The sequence below is a fragment of the Crocuta crocuta genome, unplaced genomic scaffold (genome assembly GCF_008692635.1).
Source record: "Crocuta crocuta isolate KB4526 unplaced genomic scaffold, BGI_CrCroc_1.0 scaffold518, whole genome shotgun sequence".
In the NCBI taxonomy this organism is placed as follows: domain Eukaryota; kingdom Metazoa; phylum Chordata; class Mammalia; order Carnivora; family Hyaenidae; genus Crocuta; species Crocuta crocuta.
This window is the reverse complement of record NW_027530514.1, coordinates 663,950-680,400: the sequence shown is the minus strand read 5'-3', so window position 1 is coordinate 680,400 and position 16,451 is coordinate 663,950. Positions and strand designations below refer to the sequence as shown.

Sequence of the window (16,451 nt, the reverse complement as noted above, 5' to 3'; positions counted from 1 at the left end):
TAGAAAATAAGGAAAATGAGTAAAAATAGTCAGAAAATGCACATCTTTAATAAAGCTGAATATCTCCTGTTTTCTTTTTCGTGTTTTTCAAAATGATACTATAACTATTTTTGAATGCTGTATTAAATAAGTCAGTATTTCACATTTTATCTTTGTAAAAAAATCTTCATGCTTGTATTTATTCCTTATGTTATAGTACTAAATAGTCCAGACGGATTTTTTTTCTCTTTTTTATGTTTATTTTTTTTTTTTATTTCAAGAGAGAGAGAGATAGAGATTGAGTGGAGGAGATGCAGAGAGAGAGGGAGACAGAGAATCCCTAGCAGGTTCTGTGCCATCAGTGCAGAGCTGGATGTGGGGCCTGAAATCACAGCGGGAAATCATGACCTGACCTGAATCCAAGAGTCAGAGGCTTAACTGACTGAGCCACCCAGGTGCCCTGGATTTTTATAAACAAGACAATTGTGTTAACATAGGTATTCTGTACTTCACTGTCATCAATAATCACCTTAGTAATATCATTGAGAGTAAATATATCTAAGGCACATTTCTTCTGCTCTGTATGTCTGGATCTGTAACATTTCATATGAAAGTATAAAGTATTTCTTATATCAAATATAATTTTTCTGCCATAAAATGGTCTATTGTATTTTTTAAGAATTCTTTAGATGGAATTTAAAATGGTGGTAGTGCAAAAGTTCTGAATAAAATTTTCCAGGGGTGCCTGGGTGGCTCAGTCGGTTAAGCATCCAACTTAAGCTCAGGTCATGATCCCCCAGTTTGTGGGTTTGAGCCCTGCGAAGGGCTTGGTGCTGACGGCTCGGAGCCTGGAGCCTGTTTGGATTCTGTGTCTCCCTCTCTCTGTGCCCCTCCCCAACTCATGCTCTGTTTCTCTCAAAAATAAACACTTTAGAAAATTTTTAAAAATAAATTATAAAATTTTCCAATGTTCTTCATATTTCTGATGTATGGTGTGGAGTTTTGGAAGCCATGTTCTATCATAATAATCTTTCATGTAAGTTTGTGTTTGGTTGCTTAACATCTGTAAATTGTTAAGATAAAGTATTACACAGACTTCAGTATAGATTAGTTTGGAACACATCCCAAAGTGTTTAATCACGGTATAATCCTGCATGGTGCAGTCTTTAAATTTAAAAACGTGTGTGTGTGTGTGTGTGTGTGTGTGTTTTAAATAAGTTGCTTTTTTTTGGTAGAAATAGTTGTATCTTGTCTTTAAAAAAATAGTTAAGAAAGCCTCCCTATCCCACTCTTGGATCATTATCACACTTTTTGGATTATCTGTAGTTGGAGGCAAGCATAATACTTGATACTAAATACAAAAAGAGAATTTGTAAACATACATAGTTGTGTTGCTCCTTAGCAACTGTGTGGCTCATTTTTATACATACCTGAAATGTTTGATATGAACTGTGTTGAAAGGTACAATAACAAATGTTCTATTGTATTGTCATCTATTTTCTTTACAGCTTGTATAAACAGTTTCTTTTTTTATTTGTGAGATTTGTGGCAAGAGTAATTTAAATTTATATAATGGTAAAGATTTGGAAATAGGATTTTAATAAAAATATTTTTATTTTTTTAATCACTAATTTTGCTTTCAGATTGAAGGATGGATTGACTACACTTATGATTAATTTTGAGATACAAATTTAAAAATGTGTCCACAAGGAAATAAAACAGGGGAAAAATTAGGACTTAAACACTATTTTTCCTGTTATAAATAGACAAAATTAATGAAACATCTAGACTTAAGTGAAGAATAAGAAAATTTTGAAATTTTGAAAATATTAAAGTAGTTGCTTCTACTTACTAATGGTAACCTTTTGAATCAATCTGAAATTAAGTGAAATGAATTTTAATATTTAATATTAATAATAATAACTTGGTAACTCATAATTTGTCTGCTTTTATCACTCTTGTGGCAAATCTGCACATATTCAAGATTTGGAATCTGTCCAAATCTGGCAATTACTTTTCATTGGCCTATTTTTATAACACTTAAAAATATGAAACAATCCAAACAGCATTATGATAACAATTTTCTGGAAAATATTTAGATGTACAAAGAAGTGAGGAGTCGCCTTTACACTTCTTTTTATCTATATTTAATGCTCCTTTTTGCCTCTTTTGTTAGCTCCATTTTGGAATTTTTATATTAATTATATATTTCATTTGTTTTATACATGGTTTAAAGGAAATTTATGTTTATCCTAAATATACTATAATATTTTGTAATAAAAGGAAAGGACTTAACTTTTGATGATGAATAATAATTTGCGTATAGTGTAGTAAGTACAAATTTAATGTATACTTAGGTAATACAAAAAAGTCCAGGATTCTTACCAATCTCTTTGAGCTGCATAATTTCAGAACTTCTCTTTACTGTTTTGTCAGCTAAAGAGGCAAGTCATGAGGAAGCACATCACCTGTCCCCCTCCAGGGTCTGGACAGCGGAGAATCAGTGCCACTGTGCATGGAGTCCTAGCCTTTGGATGTTGCCCCTTATAATGTTATCCTTCATAGGACTTTGTTCAACTAATCAGAAATTCTGAGGGAACTTATCATGACATAAAGATATTGTCATACATTGAGTACAAAATAGCCTTATTTGGGAAGCACCGTAAATTACAGATATGTTCCATAGTTCCTCTACTTTATTATAGGTTTATGAAATACATTATTTATCTTGCTTAACATCTTAGCATATGGGAATTCAACTAACAGCTTTTGTGAATCTAGTTTCCTTTATTTCATGACCTGAGGAAGTGTAGAGGAATGAATTAAACTTTGTCAATCTTAAACTTTTTAGAGTAAACATTTCTAAGTCTTAGTTTTTCCTATATTATTAATTCATTTGAGTTTTCCTGCTTGGAAGGCAGCAGTTCTTAACAGTTCATCTATATTCTTTTCCTTGTTAAAGATGTATAACTTTTCTCCCTCTTTTTCTGATTCTCACTTTAGCTTTTATTTTATCTCACTTATTTTCTTTTTAATTTTTTTTAATGTTTTATTTATTTCTAGGAGAGAGAGAGAGAGACAGCGTGAGCAGGGGAGGGTCAGAGAGAGAGGGAGTCACAGACTCTGAAATAAGCTCCAGGCTCTGAGCTGGCAGTCAGCACAGAGCCCGACGCGGGGCTCGAACCCACGAACCGCGAGATCATGACCTAAGCGAAAGTCGGACGCTTAACCGACTAAGCCAGCCAGGCGCCCCTATTTTATCTCATTTTATAACTGCAGTTGTTTTTCTCCTGTTCATTCACATGTTTCCAGTGGTACATTTTCTTCTTTTTGCCAACTAAACAAGGCTTTGTCTTTTACTATCTTAAAAGTTGTTTCTCACTTACTGTATCTGGGATTTATTCACCCTTATGTGATATTTTTGAGTAATTGTTGACTGAGTCAGTATTTGTGACAACGAGGCCCTAAAGTGTGGCGAACAGCCTTTCCTATGGTTGCCGTTTCTCAAGTACAAAGAAAAACTGAAGTGTATTCAGAGGAAAGCAACTGAGGCAGGGAGGTGGAATTATACCACAAAGCAGAGGTACAGCTAATATTTGAAAAGATGGCTCATGAGGCCATAGGCACCTACCTTAGCTCTGTGTCTACTATGTTTTGCTGCTCTTATTATTCATATATCTGTTATCATCTTTGTCCTCGTTATTACATTCATTTTAAATGTCACCAAGAGGAGAGCTGATATATAGATTTATTTTAGGTGGTAATACATCTTATAATTTATCGGTGGATGTGTTGCTAGATGACTGTTCCAAAATAGCTCCTCTAGAGGAAACTGTATAGGAGTAGTCACATATGAATATACCCAGCCCCAAATTTATTGCTTTAGTAAATATGTGCATAGAAACTTTTATAGAATAATATCAACCTGAGGTTAGTTTATTACTAATAAACTAGAGAAGATATACAACTTGACCTTTCCTTTTGTGTCTATCTTTTATTGTTTGTCCATATGAATATCTTTTAATGTTGGCTTTAATAACACACAAAGTTTGAGAAGACAGATATTTTCTAAATCTTTCGAGACATTGAGGTTTGTGTACATAAATATTAATTCCATAGCTCCTTACATTTGTCTAATCAATCAGCTACCCTGCTTAGAACACTTTCACTAACAGATATTTTAAATGAAACTTCAGAGTCAGTCATAGAAAATGTGATGGATACATGGTAAAAGGAAAATCAGCATCACAGGGTTACGACACCACGACAAAACCCTACTCTGGCAACTTAGAGGTGCTGTGGTTTCAGATGGGTATCAGTCTAGGCATTCATGTACTTGACTTGTGCAAGGATCATTTTCACAAAAAATTTGCAAGGATAAGTATAAAGATGACAACCATTCTTCTCCTTAAAAGATGTTTTAATGTGATAAAGATATATCATTTCCAAATGGCATAGAAAATTTATATTGTTCTCTCTTCTTCAAATAGGTTATGTGGGTATGCAATTTATGTCGAAAGCAACAAGAAATCTTAACCAAATCTGGGGCGTGGTTCTTTGGAAGTGGCCCTCAGCAGCCAAGTCAGGATGGAACCCTAAGTGATACAGCTACAGGCGCTGGTTCTGAGGTACCGAGAGAAAAGAAAGCACGGCTCCAAGAGCGATCACGGTCTCAGACACCCCTGAGCACAGCAGCTGCCTCCTCCCAGGACACAGCTCCTCCCAGCGCACAGCCAGACAGGAGCAAAGGGGTGGAGTCCTCACAACAAGCCGTGGGGCCCGAACAGAAGCAGGTTTCATCCAGGTCTAGAAGTGAACCTCCAAGAGAGAGGTAATAGTTCACTAACCCTGTAAGCAAAAGACAAGGTGTTGTATTGAGAGCAAACCTATTTTCAGGGGCTTTACTGCTATTAAGAGGAATATGTGGAAGTAGTACTTCTCAGGCCCCACCTGGAAGGCAACAGCCCTGAGGTGTTTGTTTACCTCTAGAATGTATCATTCCTTAGGAGACCTTTCTTGAAAAGCGTTTCTTTCCTAACATGCACAGATGTGAACAATTTCAACCTTGAACTCAGAAAAGCTCTGAGACCATTTATTCACTTAGAGAATTAGCACTTTAATTGAAAGTGTGCTCCAAGAGACTGACCTGACACAGTGGAGGATACACAGTTTTCTTAGCAAAGCCTTCTTGGAGGGCATTTCTTTTATGCTGGGTTCTGACAAGTGACTAGGAATTAACCAGGTGAAGAATGGAATGAGTACTCCAGGTAATATATGCACAGGCATGTGGCCTAAAGAAACAAGTTCTCATGCGAGAACATAACGGATGCCCACTGCCAGGAGTGTGAGTTGCAGAGAGGGAGGGCAGAGTAAAGTGGGAAAGAAGTGGCTGATTAGGTATCAGGGACTAAGGCATAGTGGGCCTATTGGCCAAATTAGATTTTATTCTAGGAATAATGGAAAGCTACTGAGGGCTTTATGCATGGGATAACATAATCAGATAACTTATTTTAATTGATTCATTCCTTCATTCAAACAATGCATTTACAATGAGACAGGATGCTACACACTGGGAGACAGTGTTAACAAGGAGGACATAGATAGCCCTGTTCATCATGAGATTAGTAGTTGGAGTACCTCACGTTCATTGAATGTAGTTATTAATCAATCCAGTAGCCATGTGTATACTATAAACAAACACTGTGCCAGGAACCAGATTATAAAGATGATTAGGACATGGTCCCTTTTTTGACATATCCCAGGGAAGACACTACAGACTGTCATAGGGAAGACAGACACCTGGGCAATTAACTGTACCGGAAAGCTCATTTGATCAAAGCTAGAAGATACATGTAATACTTTGGGAGCCACAGAAGAGAGGAGGTGCCTTCTGAATTAAGCCTTCCAGGATACCCAGGAGTTATAGGGTAGGTAGACAGGTTACGAGAGGGCATTTCAGAAAGAGAGAATGAATGCACCTAAACTATATGGAGAGAACACACAAAGGACCCTAGAGATACTTCAGTGAAGGAATAATGGATAAACTATTGTGGGTTAAAAAGAGACAAAAATATTAAAAGTGCAATTTGGGATTGGTCAGAAAGTGATACCTGTAAGTAAGAGAATTTGGAGCTGTAAAGTTTCTAAAGGGGAAATATGAATCCTGTTTTTGACATATGGTTAAAAAAACTACAAAGAATTCAAGAATAAGAACTGAGAAGCAACTTTTTGTTTTAACTTTTTAAATTAAATTTGAAGAAGATTGATAGAGACAAATACTATTACTGACTATATAAATTACTTCTGATGATATAAATACATAAAAAACTACTGAGGACATTGGAGGTACAGAAGGAAAAGGAGAGATGGGTGGCAACTTCAGGGAGATAATTAAGACCAAAAGAATGGCGGGAGGTGTGTTTAAAATTATTGAACAATTCTTCATCAGGAGTTAGTAGAAATGGAGTAATTAGAGGTAGAGGTCTGGAAAGGCACACGCAGGAAAGCAAAGATCAGAGAGACTGCTGAACTCCTTCCATTTTCATGACACTCTGTATAAAGCACTTTCCATAAAGCACTTTCACGGATGGTCTCTCCTTTAATGCTCATGTGAACTTTGCAAGGTAAGCATTATTTATCAGCATTTCAAGGAAAATAAATTTATTCAATATAAACTTCTAACAAGATCAGCGATGCCTTAATGAGCTACTAAATGGCTGCAGTACAATCATCACACTTGTATGAAAACTGTATTTGATAATTAATATATGTTCCTATTAGACTCCTTACATTGTAAAACTGCAATGGCACCCTTGCAGTTCCACCCTCTGATGAAAATACAATCTCTTTCACTTCAAAAAAGCAATGTGCACGAAATGTCTTCAGCAGAATTTGCCATGCTATTTTGCTTACCTATGCCATTTGAAACCATTTACCCTTTCTTTCCACTACTACTAGCCCCTCCTCAAACTGACCCCACAGCATATCGTTGTAACTACTACTTTGTAACCCACAATAGAAATTGCCCGTTTTCTCATCTTGTAGTGATTTTTAGGCGTGACATCTGCATTTGAACTTGCAGTCAAAAGATGTTTCCTCTGGAAAGCCCTCTATGGGACTCAGGGTTTACAAAAAGCCTTAGATTGTTCCCACTTTAATTGCATAGTATACTGTATAGTATACTTGCTATTTGTAAATTCAGGTATAGTTGCTGGAACTTTCCCAAATTAGGTGCACTGCAGTGTATAAAAAAGGGCTGAGAGGCACAACTGAATGATATAGCTACAAGATTCAAAGATTGCCAAACCCTTTTCCTTTCATCTTTGACAGTACCTTAAATGGGATGGAGAGAAAAGCAGAAACAAAACCGTTTTGGGTTTTGTTTTGGTTTGTTTTGTTTTTGGACTGTGTTCTGAAATGAGAGAGAGGGAAAGGAAGAGGAGGAGGGAAGGAGGAAAACTAAATAATAATTTGAAACATTTCAATACTGCTATTGCCCAAGGAAGGTATAAGGAAGGTGAAATGAAGACTAAAGTTCTGCCATTTTTTTCTTAACCAACTCCCTTAAATGTTTGGGTGCACCATAAGCTTTTTAAATTACTTTTTTCTACTATTAAAGAATGGATATACTTGTATTTACATTTCTTTAAAAGCTTCTATTATAATAAAAGATTGCCGATATGTATTGTCCAGATGTATATCAAGTATCTGTATTTAGAATTGAACTGATATCTATTCTCTTTTGCTACAATATTTTCATATCTTAGTTTCATCTAAAACATGTGAACATAAGTCGTTCACAAGCAGAAGTTAGCATAAAATGTGTCCATTTATTAATTTACTGGTGGTTTTCATTTATCTAATTTATAGGGAATTTTAGCTGTGAAAACAACTTTCAAAGTTCCTTGGGCTGCTGGTAATGTAAGGGGACTTTATTTAGAAAGCTAATCAGATACACAGGTTTAATGTGGTTCTTGATATCAAATCGCTGAATTAGACATCAGATTATAACGAATCATTTGAAAGGCTTTAAACGGAACGTGAAGAAATGAAGTTTCTTAGCTCTGGTCTTTATTTCTAGCTTTACACATTGCTTTTTCTTCTTGACGTTCCTTTGTGAATCACAGGAAGAAGACTCCAGGGCTCTCTGAGCAGAATGGCAAAGGAGCCCAGAAGAGCGAGCGGAAGCGCGTGCCAAAGTCCTCAGCGCAGCCGGGAGAGGGGGCCGTGGAAGAACGCGAGCGGAAAGAAAGGCGGGAAAGCCGACGGCTTGAGAAAGGGCGGTCACAGGACTACACAGACGTGCCCGAGAAACGAGAGGACCGCAAAGCGGTGGACGATGAGAAGCAAAGGAAAGAGGAGGAGTACCAGACCAGGTACCGCAGCGACCCGAATCTGGCGCGGTACCCGGTGAAGCCGCCGCCGGAGGAGCAGCAGATGCGCATGCACGCCCGGGTGTCCCGCGCTCGGCACGAGCGGCGCCACAGCGANACTCGGCCGAGAGGACTGCGGAAGGCAGGACGCCGGGCGCCAAGCAGCTGACGAACCACAGCCCCCCCGCGCCCAGGCATGGGCCGGTCCCCGCAGAAGCCCTGGAGCCCAAAGCCCAGGAGCCCCTCAGGAAGCAGAGCCGCCTGGACCCCAGCTCGGCAGTCCTCATCAGGAAGTCCAAGCGCGAGAAGGTGGAGACCATGCTGCGGAACGACTCCTTGAGCTCTGATCAGTCTGAGTCCGTGCGGCCTTCCCCGCCCAAGCCACACCGGTCCAAGAGAGGTGGCAAGAAGCGGCAGATGTCCGTGAGCAGCTCCGAGGAGGAGGGCGTGTCCACGCCGGAGTACACCAGCTGCGAGGATGTGGAGCTGGAGAGCGAGAGTGTCAGCGAGAAAGGTAAGGGCGGCCCGCGTGGACCACGAGCGCGGATGTGTTTGGGGCTCGGAGGCGCGCGCGTACCGGGGTAGAAAGTTTCAGGTGCCTTGAAACGTGCATCGTAGTCACTGTATAACACTGCTGTGTGGTATGTTACAAGGTTGCTGAGACTAGATTCCAAACTCATCAGGAGGGCAAAACAAAACTTCTTGCTAGATGAGAAGATTATTAAACTTACTTTGGTAATCATTTCTCACTGTGTATGTCACATTGTGCGGTTTACCTTAAACTTAATATGAAGTTGTATGTCAGTTATAGCTCCATATTTCCGTAGAAGTGGAGGGAAAAGTGCGACTTGGAGTGCTCACAGACATAGCTTCACGGGGACTAGAATAGAAGGGTTTAGCTTGCTTGCTTCCTTTGTTCCTTTTTGGTAGGATTTTGAAACATAATCATAAGCTTCAAATTTGGGTTACAAGAGTTCTTAATGACTTGGGTTCTTGTCATTCTGGGAAATTCAGTACGCAGTCTTGTGTTTTTAACTTATTATTTCAGGGTGTATTTGTCTAGGGAGAAAAAGCTTCTTTTCTGGAAGCCAAAACTATCTCTGTTAAAGAAGAATATACCAATTTTTTTAAAATGCTTATTTATTTGAGAGAGAGAGAGAGAGAGAGATCCAGAATCCCAAGTAGGCTCCGTGTTGTAAGCATAGAGCCCCATGCAGGGCTCGAACTGATAAACAGGTGACATCATGGCCCGAGCCAAAATGAAGAGTTGGTTGCTTAATTGACTGAGCCACCCAGGAGCCCCTATAAAACATTACACAGTGTTGTGTGATGAGCTGACTTTTTTTTTTCTTTTGTGTTCTGCACTGTGTATAATACCATAGCCACATATAGTCATTTAAATTAATTACAATTAAATAAACTTAAAAATTCAGTTCCCTAGTTGCACTAAGCCACATTTCAAGTGCTCAGGAGCAGTCATCATGGAAGGTTCCTTTAGATAACATAATGCTGGTCTAGAAAATATTTCAGTTTAATGCTGAAGTTATGTGTTTGATTTGAAGATTCACATCATTCTGCTGCTGTTCACTCAGATTTAAATTGGCTATAGTCCAAAATTTGATGGTGGTGGTAATCATCCTTGTAGTGCTTCTTAGTTATATTTTGAGGTGACTGTGTTTGCAGTTTTTTGGCTTGTCTTATAGTTGCTAAATTATATGCTAAATATTACACATTTATAGAAATGTTAACTTTACCTTCTCATCTTTTCTATTTTCAAACTGCATGGCTGTGTCCTCTCCCCTTCTATGTCCTCTGTCTCTTTTCTCTCTCTGCCTACATATAGATAGACAGGTAGATACAAATATAGATATAGATATGCATATACAAACAGATGTATCGATCTATTCATCTATTTGTCTAAATAAATATATAGATAGGTGGATGGATGGATGGATGAATGGATATATGTATTTGGGAACAATTAGGAAAGCTTATTCTGTCATAAATACTGCATCTCAAGTTAAAATAGCTGTCTTTGGACAGTGATTTTGGAAGAGATTATGTAGCATAATGTGGATGCCATGTTGTAAGTTTCAGGATCAAGGGAAGACTGTTCCGATAGAATAAAATTTAAAAGGCAGTGGGAGACAGAATTTAAAATATTCTATGTATATGGGATCATTTGGCTCTTTTAAGACACCTTCTGATGATTTATGTTTGACTTATAAGTCAGTATGGATACACTTATACATAATGTATATGGTCTTTTTAAAAGTCACATGGTGAGTATACTCTTGTTGCCTCTGTGCCCTAATATTGTTTTGTGAACACATATTTTTATCCCCTGAAATAATAAATTATTAAATAAAAATGTAACTGGGTGTGCTTATTTGGTGTGCAGATAGCTCTTAATGGATATGTTTATGTATATATGTATATATTTTCCCATTTGTTAAAGAACTCTACATCAGCTCTTTCTGAATATGTGTTTTAAGTCACAGTGGGCATAGAATCAGTCAGAATTGAATCTCACAATACCAACAGATTATGAAAGAAAAAAAATGACAAGTAGCATGGGTAATTGGAAGGATGGAACTGGTATAATGTAAGGAACTTACTGCTTCTGCATACTGTCTTCCCTCCTTAGGAATTATCATTCTGGGGACGTTCATTGACTACACACTTCTGAAGTTGAGGTTAAATCTCTTCTTCTGGGAACACAGGGACATCACGTGTGCATTTATCTGATTCACACAACTCTGTTTTCTCTGATAATTAATCTCATTTTCAGTAAATGTCTTGAAAGTAAACTCCAATCAAAATAGTTATCTTATTCTAGTATTTTAACCAATCCCAACTCAGTGTTGACCAAATGAAACAATAACTATAAAAAGCATACTTTTTTTTCTATCAAGGTAGCGTAGACATTTTCCTAAAATGAATTAGAAATTCTGCTCTCTGCAGTACCTATTAATGAATGCCTCTGTTACCAAACGCCACTATTGTTTACTAAAGACTATCTAGGGAACCAGCCATGATAATGGTAGTTTCCTGTGACTCTGCACAAGTTACTTAATCTTCATATGTCCTAGTTTTCTAATTGGCATGATGGGAATAAGAATATCCACATGGTAATATTATTGAGTGGTTTGATGAGATGATACATGTAAAATACGATACTAAATTAGCATTATTCCTGTCTTGGTTTTGCTTGTGGCACCTATACTAGAGATACCTAACATCACAATGAATGTGAGATAATCATTCATATATATAACATGCAAAGAAAAGGTAAGAACTATATTCTTATAGGATCTAATTGGGTGAGAAGAATGATTTGGGAAGAGATTTCTTAGGAGAGTAGATGCCATGTTGTGAGTTTCAGGGTCAAGGGAAGATTATCCCCATGGAATAAAATTTAAAGGGCAGTGGGAGACCGAAATTAATATTGCATTTTAATTACAGCCCATTATTTTGGGTTCTGGACTCAGTTCCAGTATGTGTGTGTGCAGTGGAGTGAGTTCCCACACCAGCAAGCAATTCTTGTACACCAACAGAATGTTGGAGAATTCAACTTAATACAATTCTGATATTACCTACCTAGAGATAGCATCAGATTCTACAGGGTAAGATCTCAGTCCCAAAAGATTGCCCTTCACTTCAGATGCCAATCATAAGCCCCAGCTGATACCAATGCTTCTGACCAACTGACTCCCACAACCTCCCCAATGGTTGATTAATTTGTTAGAACAGCCCACAGAACTTAGTAAACCCATTTACATACTAGATAATTAATTTATTATAAAAGGATATAACTTGGGAACAACCAGATGGAAAAGATGAGTAAGACAGGTTCTGGGGAAAGGGTACAGAGCTCCCATACCCCTCTCCAGTCATGGCAATCTCACAGCACCTCCATATGTTCCCTACCTGGAAGCTGTCAGAATCTAGTGCTTTTGGATTTTTATGGAGGCTTTATTACATAGGCAGGGTTGATTAAATCATTGGCTGTCGGTAATTGGTTCAATCTGCAGTCCCAGTCTGTCAGGAAGTCAGGAGGATAGAACCTAAAGTTCCAATCCTTTAATCACATGTTTGGTTCTCCAAGCAACCAGCACCAAGCCTTAGGTGTGATCCGAAGGTCACCTCTTTAACCTAACAAAAGATACCTTTTGGCTTTCATCGCTTTGGAAATTCTAAGGATTTTAGAAACTTTTGCTAGAGGGGCACCTGGGTGGCTCAGTCAGTTTTTGAGCATCTGACTCTTGATTTCAGTTCAGGTCATGATCTCACTGCACTGTCAACCCAGAGCCTGATGTAGGGTTCGATCCCAGGAACCATGAGGTCAAGCTCTGCATCAGGCTTTATGCTGAGGTTGGAACATGCTTGGGATTCTCTCTCTCCTTCTTTCTCTGTCCCTTCCCCACTCATTCTTTCTCTCTGTCTCTCTTTCAAATAAATTTAAAAAGTTGAGTGGAGGAAAACTGGAAAGCTTTCATACATTTTAAAGGGACAGCTATTAGTTAAACGAAGTAAGAATGGCATTTTTGTATTTCCATATCTTTCCATTTTGATGTGAAATTGGATTCTGGAATTGGGTCACATTGTTTACAAACATGTTATGGGCCAGCCAGACACATTTGCTGCCTGCATTTAGCCCAAGGACAACCAGCTTTTTATCGCTGGATCTTACTGGATCTAGGTTGTCTATTGTCTATGCACAGGCTCTGAACCCCTCTTATAAAGGTCCAAAACTCTTAATACAAAGCAATATTTAAGATGGCACATTTACATTTACTCACAAAAATCTATGTACTGGGATATAGCATGCCCCTCATTTTAATGCTGTTTACTTTAATACTATTTGCAGAACCTCTGTTCAAGAACCTTGGGTTCAAGAATCTTGGGCACCTGGGTGGCTCAGTCAGTTAAGCATCCAACTTTAGCTTAGGTCATGATCTTGCAGTTCATGAGTTCAATCCCCATATTAGGCTCTGTGTTGACAGCTCAGAGCCTGGAGCCTGCTTCAGATTCTGTGCTTCCCTCTCTCTCTGCCCCTCCCCTGCTCTCTCTCTCTGTCTCTCAAAAATAAATAAACATTAAAAAAATTTTTTTGTTGTTCCTCAAGGAACTGAGTAGAGAGGCTTGAGAAATAAAAAGACAAAGACGGTGCTGACATACAGGAGAGAAAGAAATGGCACCAGTTCTGAGAACAAACATGAAAGTATTGCTGCCTTGATCAGGAGAGTAAGCTACCGCACTTACAAGGAATTTAAAGTATAAATCTTTGGACAGAACTAGTTAGAAGAAGAGCCTGGTATTGGATAACGGGATTTCCTTTTTTATCCCCTTCTGCTTAATGACTTTGAATACTCAGAAAATACAACACCAGTTGATTATGCCTGTGAACTTTGAAAGTACTCTGTGAATGGCTTCTGAAGTCAGCCTATATAATAAGGGCTTACTGGTTTGTTTGTAACTATTACTGCTAGGCAGTGTTTATTAGTCCTTTTAGGAGCATGTGATACCTGGTTTATTGTAAAAAATGATACCTGCAAGGGTATCAAATAATACTATGGATCTTTAATTATAGATGTGAATTTTTCCACTAAAGATAAAGATAGTTTCCAGGGACCAGAGCATAGGTTTTAGGTGTTGTGAGTTATTGACTATTAAGTTTAGGTACATGATAATTTAATCATTCAGGAATAAGGAAAAGGAGTTGGAACCTTTGCAAAAATGAGGTACTAAATTCTTTACATGAAAATGTAATTCTCTATATTATTCTTTAATCATTAAACTAAACATATTGAGAGTATTCTTTTGAGCTCCGGCAATACAGTGCCTGCTGTTCACAGAACTTTTAATTCTGACCTGAAGTTATTGATTTACTTGTGTTTTTTGACAGCAAAGAATGCATTTTTATATCCCTTTGATAGTCTTAGTGCTTTTTCCTATAATCTTAAGAGGGCTTGCAATTAAATTTTTTTTTAACGTTTATTCATTTTTGAGGCAGAGAGAGACAGAGCACGAGCTGGGGAGGGGCAGAGAGAGAGATAGAGAGAGACAGAATCCAAAGCAGGCTCCAGGCTCTGAGCTGTCAGCACAAAGCCCAATGTGGGGCTCGAACCCACCGACTGCGAGATCATGACCTGAGCCAAAGTTGGACGCTTAACCGACTGAGCCACCCAGGTGCCCTGAGAGGGCTTGCAATTTAAAAACTTGGTCAGATTTATTTATTAGTAATTTGTATGTAATATTGCATGAATATTAGATGATACACATGATACTACACAAAATATTTGTAAGAACCTATTGCTTTCCAGGCACGCTGTGCTAGGTTCTAGAGATACAGTGATTAAATAAATAAATATGCACATATACATAGCCATGGTTTCTGCCCTCATGACAATTTTTATTGGCTATTCGGAAGACTCTGATTGGGGAGTTTGTAGAGAGATTGGATGCACCAAGATAAAATCAGGTTCTGTGGTAGGAATTTGGCTACAGACATTTAAAAAAATTATAACTTTAAAACAACACAACTTTAAAAGGACTTCCTCTTCAAATGGCTGCCCAAACTTAAGCATTTATTTTGCTTATCCCATGAGATCCCCTAGTGAAGAAAAAGGAAGTGAGCTATGAGCAGATGAGATGTTTTTGAGAAGATGGAAACAAGAAAGTAGCATACTTTGGGGCATAAGAGGTTTCCAAGTGAACAAGAGGGTGTGGTGGTAGAGAAGACTGTTTGCTGTGAAGTGTCTTATAGAGACTTAAGGCTCAGATACTAGGTTCCTCGGAGCAGTAAGTGAGGAGAGCTTCAGACTGGCAGATTCATTCAACATTTGTTGACAGAGCAACCATTTATTCTCCTTACCATTCCCTTCTCCTCTTTATCCCCTTACATACAACAAAAGCAAACTCACGTTTAATCCCTACATAGAAGTCAAGAAGAAATCCAGTGGACTGCCTGAGCAGAACTTACATTGGAGTTCTTGCACCCCCACCTTTACAGCTTAATGCTGAGTTGCACACATTGTTTACCCTAAAGTAAAGACTACTAGCTCACGAACTCCATTCATTTGCAGATGTTAGACACACTGTTAGCATCCATTTGAACAGCATTGATAAAAAGACCAACATGGAAATTCGTACCATCTATACACAGAAACCCAGCCAGTACTCAATCTTTTTTTTCTTTTTCAAGTTTTTATTTAAATTCTTTTTTTTAAGATTTATTTATTTTGAGAGAGAGATAGTGGGGGGGTGGAGGGGGGGAGAGAGAGAGAGAGAGCGTGCACGCGCGAGAGCCTTAAGAAGCTCCGCACCGTCAGTGCAGAGCCCGACACGGGCACAATCTCACGAACCATGAAATCATGACCGGAGCTGAAATCTGGAGTCATATCCTTAACTGACTGAGATACCCAGGCCCCCTACAAGCTTTATTTAAATTCTAGTTAGTTAACATAGTGTAAAATTAGTTTCAGATGTAGAATTAATTACTCACTTACATACAACATCCAGTGTCATCACAAGTGCCCTCCTTAATACCCATCACTCAACTGATCCCCTGCCCACCTCCCCTCCAGAAACCCTCAGTTTGTTCTCTATAGTCAAGAGTCTGTTTTATGGTTTGCCTCTCTCTTTTTTCCCCCATGTTCATCTGTTATATTTCTTAAATTCCACACATAGGAGTGAAATCATGTATGGTATTTGTTTTTCTCTGACTGACTTCTCTTAGCATAATACTCTCTAGGACCATCCATGTCATTGCAAACGGTAAGATTTCTTCTTTAGGGGGCTGAGTAATATACCATTGTATGTATACACCACAACTTCTTTATCTATTCATCAGCCGATGGACATTTGGGCTCTTTCCATAATTTGGCTATTGTTGATAATGCTGCTATCAACATCAAGGTGCATGTGTCCCTTTGAATAGGTATTTTTGTATCCTTTTGGGTAAATACCTAGTAGTGCAGCCAGTGCTCAGTCTTAAATATGAATGAACGACAAAGGCCACAAACTATGAAGAATGCCAGCAAGAGGAACTAGAAAAGATTAAGATAAACAAGTAGACCCTAGAAGTAAGAAGTAATT

General features: G+C 38.3%; 1 protein-coding gene across 1 annotated transcript in view; it reads left to right on the top strand.

The window, feature by feature from the left end:
- Nucleotides 1-16,451, top strand: part of RIMS1 (regulating synaptic membrane exocytosis 1) — a 478,148-nt gene that overhangs the window by 252,946 nt on the left and 208,751 nt on the right. Inside the window, 3 exon segments of the mRNA XM_077767235.1 lie at nucleotides 4,470-4,810; nucleotides 8,106-8,464; nucleotides 8,467-8,865. Coding sequence (XP_077623361.1) covers nucleotides 4,470-4,810; nucleotides 8,106-8,464; nucleotides 8,467-8,865 — 1,099 coding nt within the window.